Below are 11,869 nucleotides of genomic sequence, written 5' to 3'. Positions count from 1 at the left end.
GCTGAAAGAGGCCACAGAAGTGAAAATATTTGTTAGTCTAGAGCCATCAAATGATTACAACACTTCACTGACAGTATGACATACTATTATTTCAGACAAAGTTGTTTGGTTTCTGAACATAAGCTTATTGCACATTCAATCAAAAAGGCAAGAAAAAGCAAGAACACTAAACTGGCTTTGCTGTTACAGTTTTTGCATTGCAAGATTGAACTAAAACCATAATGCAAAACGCTAATATATTAAATTGCTAAGATGAACCCAACAGACTTTCCTGTAGTTGTTGTTAACACATAACGGGTTCCAGTTAGTGTTTTCTTCCAATAAAAGGTAGATCCTGGTGTTTCCTCGGACTAGGAGTACTGCATTGTGCCAACTGTAAGTAGCAGCCAGTTGTTTTTCCACTAACTGTTTTCATAAGCAGTATGCCAGCAAAAAATCTTTACCAGGGACTTTTTTTGTTTTTTACATTTCAATGTCCAATTTCAAATACTAATTAATTTTAACAGTAAGGAGTGCTTGAACACCTCCTAAAATCCAAATCCCAGTAGATGCATCAAACTGGCCATTCAAAAAGAGCCAGCTCATTCTTAAGTTCTGCAGGTTGAGACTTCAGTATGTGAATTAATCATTAACAGGCATTGTCTGTGGCCTTTACGTACCTGTGGCCAGAACACTGCTAATCATTACTGTAAGTTTTCTGAGAAACAACACATGCTTTGCTTCCCTGCAAGAAAGGGCTATTTTGGGATCTGCATAACCTACTTGCCATGAGAGATCTCTGTAAGGAAGTACGCTCTTACACGTAACTGGCCCGACTCTACCCCTGGTACCGAAAGCCACGTTAGATGCCTGAGCTGTACCAGGAACAGCGCTGTAGTGTTTGATTTAAAGATCTGTTTTCCTAGCATTCCATTCCTTCAGTACGTGCTGAATCTCTAAACAATCATACACCCTCTGAGTTAGCTTTCTCTGAAAGGAAAAGGAAGAATTCTATTTTAGCAAATCTGACTTCCAATTCCCAGAAGAATACTGCTTTGTGAACTCCTACGGTCCCCGAACAGAACGTTCCACCTGAACTGTGTAACTTGTCACACTGTGCAAGACCAAAAAGCACACGAGGCCTTTATTGTCAGTTCAGTTGTAAGAGCTCCCCACGAGCTTTGCTCAGTGCAGGATGATGAAGGCGCACAGCGCACCTACAAAGCCAAATAAAGAAGCTAGAGCCGTGGTTTTGTACATGAAGAATTGGCATTAGGCAGAGTACCTGGAACTAAACTCAATGTATTCACTTCCATAGCAGGCTGCTGCCATGGCAACTGAAGTACAAGAGAAAAACATCAGCTCTTGCTGTGACTGACTCACGGCACTACACAGGCTGCTCCATCACTCAAGACAAGTTAGGATTACTTGTGTTCCTTAATTCCAAATATTGGCAATCAGATAATACTTGGAGCAACCTAGATGCCCAGTGTAGCTTAAATTCCCCAACTGTCTGAGAACTTATAAGTACCTCCTTTTTTTTCTTATTCATCAAGCTTGCAGATTCCTTCCTTCCCTGGGGGCTGTTCATGTCAATGGAGTCACTTATTATCTACTGGTGATCATAACCCCTCGGACACACTCCAGAGTGGCTGAAGGCACGGGGATGTAAAGTAACATTCCACCCTCTGGATTCCAAGGAAGCCTTTGTCCTCCCAGCACGAAATGATTGGATTCATGGATTCTGACACTAATCACTCCCAATGCCAACAGCATTTTGGATATTGTGATATGCAAGCACGTTAAGGATCAACATCTCAGCTCCTTTCATAGCTCAATGCCACATGTTTCAGTAGCCAGCTTGGTTCTATTTTAAGCCTGATCTGTGCATTAGTACCTTGTAGCAATGTCGTCGTTTTCACCACCACTGCCCCAGTATGTGTTTGGAAACCCATTTATCTTCATGTAGTGTTCTGGAGTCAGAGCAGATACACCCCCAAAAAAGGACTTATATGGCAGACTAAAAGAGAAAAAAAAAAATGCATGAATATTGAGGGCTAATACCAGTCCTCTACAAACTAACAGCATGATCCAAGTCACACATATATTAACTGCATACTTTACAGACACTGTCATGACAATGCCAAAACCCAAAAGAGCAAAACCAGTATAAATCCTCTCATGTTCCCTTTCCCCCCTCCCCAGTAGGCTGAAGTAAAGCTGGCACTGAAATTCACATCTTGTGTGAAAGGATGCAGGTATTTTGAACTAACCCATCTTCCACATAATCCAGTAATTCCCACCCTATGCTTTTATTCTGGAAGGAAAGGCAAACAGAAGCCTGCCAGTCATACGCCACCGAGCTGAGCTAACAGCGGAACAGGGCACTGCAGGCAAGGAACTGTTGAAGATTCCACGCTCAGGTCAAGAATACTCTTTTCTGGGGAAGTCATTAGTGCAAAACAAAACCAAAAAACTTCAATGTGCTCTCACAGCCCAGAAGGCCAACTGTATCCTGGGCTGCATCAAAAGCAGTGTGGCCAGCAGGTCGAGGGAGGCGATTCTGCCCCTCTACTCTGCTCTGGTGAGACCTCACCTGCAGTGCTGTTTCAAGTTCTGGGGCCCCCAACATAAGGACATGGACCTGTTAGAACTTGTCCAGAGGAGGCCACGAGGATGATCTGAGGGCTGGAGCACCTCTCCTATGAGGACAGGCTGAGAGAGTTGGGGCTGTTCAGCCTGGGGAAGAGAAGGCTCCAGGGAGACCTTATAGCAGCCTCCCAGTACCTGAAGGGGCTACAGGAAGGCTGGGGAGGAACTTTTGACAAGAACATGTAGCAATAGATCAAAGGGTAATGGCATTAAACTGGCAGAGGAGAGATTTAGATGGGATATTAGGAAGAAATTCTTTCCTGTGAGGGTGGTCAGACACTGGCACAGGTTGCCCAGAGAAGCTGTGGCTGCCCCCTCCCTGGAAGTGTTCAAGGCCAGGTTGGATGAGGCTTTGAGCAACCTGGTCTAGTGGAAGGTGTCCCTGCTGATGGCAGGGGGGTTGGAACTAGGTGAGCTTTAAGGTCTGTTCCAAACCAAACCATTCTGTGACTCTACGATTCTCTTACAGGTTGTATCTTTGACTGTCCCCATTTGTACTTTCCATGCAGACAGTGAACCACTCAGGATACACCCATCCAAAGCAAATGGAGGCACTTACGTGTACTGGAACTTATCCATGGCACTAGCCATGTGCTTGGGATAGTATTCATCGCAAACATAGAGATTATAGTCGTTCTCAGGTACCAGGTCCACATCGTGCAGGAGAAGACAGTCCCAGTCTTCATCCTTCAGGGCTTCCCGGACACCAACATTAAGCAGCTTTGCTCGGTTAAAGGTACCATTCCCCACCTGGAAAACAAAACCTACACTTCTTCACCAAAACAAAGAGAATAACTCAATTACAATTTATGATATTAAAAAAAGCCTTATTCAATTGAATGATATTGGAATGAATCAATACTGGCTGCAAATTTCATGGCCCAAACTATGAAAATTTCACCCATTCTCTTTACAATATTCTCAGCAATTGTAAACTTTGCTGTGTCAGGGGCTATATACTCTTGAGTACCTGACAAAGGCTGACTTTCAAGAGACCGGTAAGTCAATCCTCAGGTGTATGGCTGCACATCAACACTTCTGCCCTGATTACTGCCTATTAAAGCTCAGAAATGAGAAAACACACCCTGGTCAAACAAAAAGCGTCTTCTCCCTTCCACTGAACTATCAGTTTTAATTAATGAATCTGAAACTTGCTCTCTCACCACTGATCTTTCACAACACCTGTCCATGTTAGTTAAAAATGGCTGTTTGACCTGCATAGGTTGTCCTACAGCGGGGCCAACCAGATGTTCTTGATACCAACTAAAAATATCCAACTTGACTTTAATATGTAGTCTTAACAGTTGTGCTCAGTAGACATTCTGACAAGATACAGACAAACCATATTCAACTCCTGAACAGCTGAAAATACAAGTTACCACTTAGTGACAACTTTATCCCTCTAGAAGGAAAAAACCAACCAAACAAAAACCAACAGAACAAATCAATAGCAGAACGATGATCTTGAGAAGCAGTATGATATTTCAGTCATTAGCAGCCATGGAGATAGGACAGCATATAACTGACCTGCTCTAAACCCATGCATAAAAGTGTACTTCCACGTTAGAAGATCCATGTTTCTTGGTCAGAACCTAACCCTTAACTGGAAAGTTCAGCTACACCACCAGGCACATCTGATTTAGATTTACCTGCTGAATCAAGTAGATAGCGTAACTGAGCTGCTGGCGCTGCAGGAAAGGATGAATATAGTAGAGAAGATGTTGCAGGTACTTCTCCTGGTTCCTGTAGGCTACAAGGATGGCTGATTTGTAGCGGGCCAAGCAGTGAGGTGGCCTGTAGCGACCACCAGACTGGACAAGAGGATTTTTTTTAATGATCATTCTTTCATTAGGGAGCACCCTGAAGGTGATGGTTAATGGACCCACTGTAAGGAGAGAAGGAAGAAAAAAAAAAAAAGGGGAAAAAAAAGGAAAATAAGTGATGTTTCTCAGCCTTCATTCAAACCTATCAGCTTAGCTACGTATGTTTACTACTGAAGACACCAGCCCTACCCAGCACAGAACAGTTAACACCTCACACAGCTCTGCCCACATGCTGAATTCCACCACTGCCTGCTGGTCACTTTCCCAGGGCTCCACACCAAGCTCAGCACCTGGCTGGCAGGTGACCTGCCAGAGGCATCCCGAGTCCCAGCACAGGCAGCAAGTCTCACTGGGCTCTTGCACAACTCGCTTTTTCCTGGTATTGGCTCCCTACCACACAAGCAAACTTTCTATCATGTGTTGCTTAATAAACAAATGAATAAATGTATTCACTGCAAGAAGTGTTGAAAATGAATCAAGATGAACAGACATATCTGCTTTTGCTGCCCACGTGGAAGAATTCTCTAAGCCACTTTCAGAGGAGATTCAAGGACAAATGGATATTCAGCAGGTTGGGGGAGAAGTAGTTTAAAGCCTGGATGAATACAAACTCTTTAGGTTATGTTAGCTTTATCATAAACAAAGTTTGATGTTCTAATCACATGCCAAAAGGGCTGTATTTCCTCTATGATTTAATTATATATACTGTGACAAGCAGGCAGTACTTAAAAATTTTGGGAGAAGCAGATGACAGAACTGAGAAGGAAGAAGAGAAATGTCATATATTTTCAGGAACAGGTGCAGGATAGCAAAGGAAACTGCACAGGAGTTCCTCTACCTGGCACCTCAATTTTAAATGCAAAGCACATCCTGTATGTTTAACAGGTTTTACCCAATTAAAAAAAAATTCTGCATTTTTATCTGAATTCTTCCATTCTTCAGATGGAAAAAGCCTGACAAGTCCCAAGTAAGAAAGAATTGATATAAAGTGTCAATCACCATTTTAACACAAGTTTTATATTGCAGCAATATGAACAAACAAATTCTACAATTATTTAAACGCTTGTACTTCTGGATAGTGAGAAAAGGTGCCAGAACTAGCAGAAGAGTTATATTTACACACAAATCAGTCTGTCTTAATGGTTTCCAACCACTACCAACTTCTAAGGAAGTAAAACACAAATGCAGAACAAGATTAAAATCTATTACTTAAATGAACCAGGAAGAAACCTTTACCTAAATCACAATTAAAAGCTGACAATTTCAAATGACAGCTTTAGTAGGACCAACAACTCTCTGCAGGCCATGCTACCCAAAGACCAAGTATTTTTTTGCACCAGAAGTCTGTAAGGCAAGTTGTTGGTTTTTGGTTTGTTCTCTTGTTGTTGGGGTTTGTTTTTGTTTTTAAATAGCTATAAATAATTTTTCTTTTTAATCCAATGTCTGTCTTGAAGCAACTTTTTGGTATCTTCACACTCCCTCTTAAACCACTGAAATAAATTATTCTCTAAAAAAACCCCTCTGATAATGAAGCCCGAGAGTCAGCACAAGTATTTCAGTGTGGTGTTTAGTAGCTTTCATTTCAGCAGGGAGGGGTACAGGTGTGCCTGAATTCTAATTAAATATTTAAGCAGGTGAGTCCAGAAGATACTTCTTCCAGCTCATCCTACATTCAGGTCTCTGCTACAATTCTAAGAAAAAAATAAAGAATTGAGCCTGCATTCACCCACATCCTGTTTAACTGACACAGAAGGAAGCAACATCCCTCCATTGTTTTGTGGGGGGAGTGTTTCAGGTGGTTTTGTGGGGTTTTTTTGAGCACTAACAAGGGTTAGGGCCTAAATTTGGCATAACATTCAAGCTGTCCATTCAGATCTGGGCAAGATTTTGCTAGTATGTGGAAGTTGATATTCCTCACATTTCTGATGGGCAAACCTGTATTTCTTTTTCCTCCTCAAGGAACACACAAAACAGTATTTCCTGAAGGTCGGTCTGAACAGCCACTGATCCCACTCCTCACGCTGTCAGAAAGGTCTGTCTAGCCACTATGAATCCCATTTCACAGCTGGGTTTTGTTGGTTGGTTGGTCTTTGTTTGTTTTTAAAAGGAAAACCTGAATTTTGCTTGTCAGCAAGACTGTACAATAGCTGACTCTTAACTATTACTTTTCAATCCTTCCCTAAGTATCTCAAACACAGGGGGAATTTGATTTTGACTGGGTTACCCTGAGTAGGCAAATGGAGCTGCCATACCTTTGTTCCTGAAACAGAAGAGCAGTTCTTCAGAGAATCATGCTGTGGGCCCACGAATCTAGGTCACAATGACTGTTAGGATTTTATGGTGTTATCACCTACTATCTATGCAAAGAAGTTTCCTGTTCTGCCTTTAAGACCACCACATTTCAGACCAATATTGTTTTTAACCTGCAATTTATGTTGCTTTTTAGATTTATGAACTCCCTGATTATCAGATCTTATAACTAAAGCACCATTCACCACTGATTTGATGACACCTGGAGCTTGCTAAAGAAATTGTTATATTCAGATTGAATTTCAACTCCAGAATCATTGCTCCAAGGAAAACTTAAGAAAGGGAATCAATCCCTTTTGTTCTCCCACAAAGGCAGGATTTTGTTTTCTATAACACAATTGGGGCTCAGTGTATTGCAGAGTTAAGATTCTCTAGCGATAATCCTGAAATTCAAAAAAATCAAATATAAATTTGGACATAAGGGTATGAGTAAGATGCACAATAGTTTATTTCACTCCTGTTGTCTAATTCCACACCCAAGCATATAATTCATATGGGTAATATCTGCATTTTTCAGGTTTTTCAAGATGTCATGTTCTCCTGAGCTACCTGGCTCCATGCCTCAGCTCATCTTAGAAACTCAATCTAGTATATGCCAAAGAAACACAAAAAAAGAAGTTGAAGCCTGTGACTTCAGACTCTGGCTGCCCTACAGCTACAAGCTAAACTCTGGCTCTCAGGTCTCCTTCCCACCCAACTAACAACAGGTTAATGCACCATAACCCAATTAAATCCCAGATGCAAACAGAGCACTTGCAGGCTGGCCCAAGTAGGGAAAAACAAAACTGCTAAAGCGCAGCCCTGGGGAAGGAGGAAAAGCCCATCTCAGACACGCCAGAGAGCAGAGGGTCCCAATTCAGACAATGTACAAAACCAACACCCCAAAGTGTCCAAGCAGCTTCTCCACCGCCCGATTCCCAACCTCCTTCTGTGCCAGTGTCATCACCCGGGGGCTGTTTAATTAACTCTACAGTCTCATATTAAAACTCACAATTCCCTGTCTGTGTCGTTAGCTGGTGCCAGTGACAGCACACTCCCCGCTTGCTTTACTTTCGAGGCAACACACTGGGATGATCAGGGGGATTTATTGATTTTGACCAGATCTATCCCATCTTAAGAAAGAAACAACATGACTTCTAAACTCCTTGCTGTGTATTTAGAGTTAGCAGCTATAATTACTGAGTTCAAACAGAATAAGCATAACCTACAGAAACTAAACCAATGGGAACAGCAGCACGGATAAAGATCTCACTAAGAGAGAGCGTGTGTGTGTGCAGCACCACAAATTACATTAACAGAGTCTTATTTGTATAATTCCACCATGGTTTGAATGAAAGAAAGAAAAAAAAAACCCAAAACAACAGACCAATAGCCTTAATTTAAGCACCAGTTTCTAATGACAGAATGCAAGGCTTCCTCAACTGCAGCTGAAAATAAACCTCAGCATTACCACCTTTTTACTTCTCTTTAAATCCAAGAGAAGAAACTCTAGAAGCAGAGTGCTCACTGGGAAATGCAGCAGGAGCTACTCATCACCACAACGGATGGTCACACTCACAAAAAGGTTCTGACAAATGACAGTGAAAGGGAGTAACTGCTGTAAGAAGGGCTTGGAAAGAAATTCTTCCATAGCACCAGCGTATTTAAAACAGCAGAGTTACAGACAGAACTTTCAGCTATTAAAGTCCTCAAGGGCCAAACCAACTTGTTCAGCATATACCTCGTGTGAAGTGAGGTAACTCTTTAAAAAACAAACCAAACCTGAGTCTTCTAGCATCAAGCTTCTTCCTGGTAAGGAGAAAAGATGAACTGAAACAAATAACACATCTTGCATGCAATGTGAGAAAGTCAGAGTTTGAATTTAAATGCTACTTTGTTAAGTTTGAGTAAGCACAACTCTTAGCTCTTTCCAAAAACAAAGGAGGAAAAAACAGGTAACTGGTTATTTGTGTAGAAACTTAAACCTTTAAAGCAACTTGAGTAATTTATTCACCATATTAATAAAGACATTGAATATCTACCACAAAGCTTGCCAAGTTGTCAGTCACAAAAGGTTCAATGGAAACCACAAAGTGTTAAAAAAATAACATTAGTCAGCACTAGTCTAGTTCCTCCAAGGCAGAGGTGTTCAGCAACTATACTTTAATTCTTACTCCACAGCCCTGGAAGAACTGAGATGCTGGAGATTCAAGAGGTAGGAAAAGACAGATGAGCTGCAAGCTGATCTTACAAACAGTTATTGAAAGGATCCACTACATACATAAGTGTAAAAAGTGCTGCACTTCATGAAAGCCCTGATGCAGAAACCATTTGGCATTCTTCCAGTTACTTTAACACGCTTTGGAGTGGACACAGTGACTTATTACCAGCTCTGAACTGGAGACTACAGTCCTCCAGAATTGATCTGAAATCTCATTTAATGCAGTTTATGAAATTAATATTAAAAGGTACCATTCTCTCTGATATAACGCTTCCAAGAGAGATCAGTCCCCTGAGAGAAGATGGTAACAACCAATCAAGACATTTATAAAGTATTTCTGTATCTATTCCTATATGCCCATCACATACAAACAAAGGGCAACTACCTTGCAGAGCAGCATGCGATTCTTGGGTAAAGAACAAACAGCAGAGTGCTCCTTTTTCTTAAGCTGAGTCTGTATCAATACTCCAAATGATTTATGTTTCACAGAAACAAGGCTTCGTATGCTTAATGTTTATGCAGCAAAATTTCCACAATCACTTTGCCTCATATTTCTTTTTTCCCCCAGTCAACTTTACTGTTTGTTTCTATCTATAATTAACATTATGTTTCCATTTTAGCTCTGAAGCACAACATGCAAACCAACCCCCCCTATTCTCAGCATTCTCAGGGATGGGCAGAGAAGAGGTCTTAAAAAGATTTCACAGTTCTAAGAGCATTGATTAGTGTAATTTTACTCTGCATCATCACCACTCTTGCTTATCTGATGGCTTGCATGCAAGCAGGCTGCAGAGAACTGCATCTAGTTCTGGTTTTCTGTTTTCCTTTTTTTTTTTTTCTTTTTTCTTGAGACCAAACCTTTCTCATTTGACTCTTCTCAGGACAGTGGATTCTCGACAGCAGTGGAGACAAGCAGGGTGCAGGCATTTTTCTGCTGTGCTTTTTAAAATAAAACAATTAAGTTGGAAACACAGAATTGTAGTTTCCCAAAAGACTGATGGGCTGTAACTAGTGATGAACAGAGACTACACTAAGACCATTACAGCTGGCACCTGTGCAAAAAAGGCTCTGTACTGTTAGTATTTCAGTATTCACTTAGTAGAGCTACAGAAGATGCTGAAGCATATACCCAAAAGTTATCATACAATTTTATCGTACAGACTGTATTTCATTTAACTGCAGAAACAAAGGAAGGAAGAAAACTTCCCCAAAGAACAAGCATCATTACCAAAACTGCAGTCTAAAAAATCTTATCCAAAGCATCCCAGCAGAGTGCTTCAACCTCAGTAAGCAACTCCACACAAGAGTAATCACAGCACTAGCTCTAGCTTTCAACAACACTTCCACCTGTGAACTTGCAAGGGCAGCCATTTGCTCTTACTGTGCTCCACATGCTTTCCTAGAACAGCAGGGGAACTACTAAATAGTGCTCCAAGACTAGTTATGTGCAAGACTCGGATACACAGAAACCTGTGCAGGATGGAAAAACAGACAAGGGAAACTTGCTCCATGGTACCCTACGAAGTAGGCATCCCCCAAACCAGCTGTAAGCGTGTGCTTACAGATCTCACCAACTCCTGTCTGGCTGAGTGGAACTGATTCACTATTACCAGACACACACCAGTACCAACACACTTGTTTTATGGCTTTGACTTTGTATTTACTTAAAAGTTTTTCAACTGTTTTACTACTGCAGTAGCTCGATTAATGCTGCCTCCAGCAGCTCTGATTTGGTCCCACTGTAAATAAAAATTAACCCGTGACCAGACTTTTAACTCTAAAGGAGATGTTTCTAAGCCTAAAGGATGCATAGCAATCAGAGGCCAAAAAGATAATCATGAAGAGCAAGTTGCTAAGCTAAATTCTCATATAAACAATATTTAAAGCCAACTTAATACATTTATATTGAACTACAGGCTTGATAGAAGGCTGAGATAAAGATTCCAGGAGTTACAGCGAGTCAGAGGTCAAAATTATGCAGTTATCAAAGCGCAGTCGTTGGCACATTTTATACAGGACTGCCAAGGGAAAAAAAATAATTAAAAAAATGTGTTACTAGGTATTAACACCATGCACTGTTTTCACTCTTGTTCTACAATCTCTATGTAGCCAAATCCTTATGACTAGAAGTTTTTAGATCAGTATAATACTTTCCCTTGTATAACCAATACAAATGAGTTAATTAACACAAGAAAGCTTTGTCAGTGTAAGTATGATGCCAGTACAGCACTTTTAAGAGTGGAAAAGTTTTAAAAACATACAACTTACAAAGTGTTCAGCATTATCACCTACCAAAGCAGTTATTTCAAACACTGTAGGTTCATACCTACCAAATATCGGTGACTGTGCCGAGCAGTATGGCATCGTTTCTTCATTAGGAGCCTGGGTAAACAAGCTGAGGTTTGTATACACATCGTGAGTTTTTGAGTAATCTAGAACCTGATGCGAGTCCAAAAACCCACGGAACACATTGGAAGGTCCACCTCGGTACAGTATCAGGATAAATATTGCTTGGAAGACAAACAGAAACAGCAGAAAACAAGGATTTTCGACACGGGAGAGGGACATAGTTTTTTAGCCCATGCTCTGGAATCAGACCGGTGAGGAGTTTAAGTGCTTTCCAGCGCTCAGGGCTGCATCGTTGTGCCGGGAAGACCTCGACCTCCTCCACCTCCACCTCCTCCTCTTCCAACTTTCTGAGGCGGCAGCCTGCTCTTCTAGCGGGGCTTCGTCAGGTCGCTCCGAGCCAAACCTCCCCTTCCCGCTGCAAGGCGGAATGAAGGGGAGAAAAAGCTGTTCCAGCCCACCCAGAGCAGAAGACCACGGGGAGCAGCAGCACCTGAGCCGGGCAGCCAGCGGCACCGGCGCAGCGGCCGCCCTCCCTCCTTCCCACACCCTCACGCCT

The 11,869-nt window shown here is 41.7% G+C and overlaps 1 protein-coding gene across 1 annotated transcript in view; it reads right to left on the bottom strand.

Moving 5' to 3' along the window:
• The window catches only part of B4GALT3 (beta-1,4-galactosyltransferase 3), a 13,718-nt gene extending 2,186 nt beyond the window's left edge, over positions 1-11,532 (bottom strand). The window contains exons 1-4 of the mRNA XM_010170293.1: positions 11,295-11,532; positions 4,281-4,516; positions 3,191-3,381; positions 1,877-1,999 (exon numbers count right to left, since the gene is read on the bottom strand). Coding sequence (XP_010168595.1) covers positions 1,877-1,999; positions 3,191-3,381; positions 4,281-4,516; positions 11,295-11,532 — 788 coding nt within the window. The remainder of the gene's footprint in view (positions 1-1,876; positions 2,000-3,190; positions 3,382-4,280; positions 4,517-11,294) is intronic.
• Positions 11,533-11,869: the final 337 nt, after the last annotated feature.

This window comes from Antrostomus carolinensis, unplaced genomic scaffold (assembly GCF_000700745.2).
Source record: "Antrostomus carolinensis isolate BGI_N321 unplaced genomic scaffold, ASM70074v2 scaffold14586, whole genome shotgun sequence".
Lineage (NCBI taxonomy): Eukaryota > Metazoa > Chordata > Aves > Caprimulgiformes > Caprimulgidae > Antrostomus > Antrostomus carolinensis.
The sequence above is the reverse complement of the archived record's forward strand: the minus strand, read 5'-3'. Positions and strand labels throughout refer to the sequence as shown.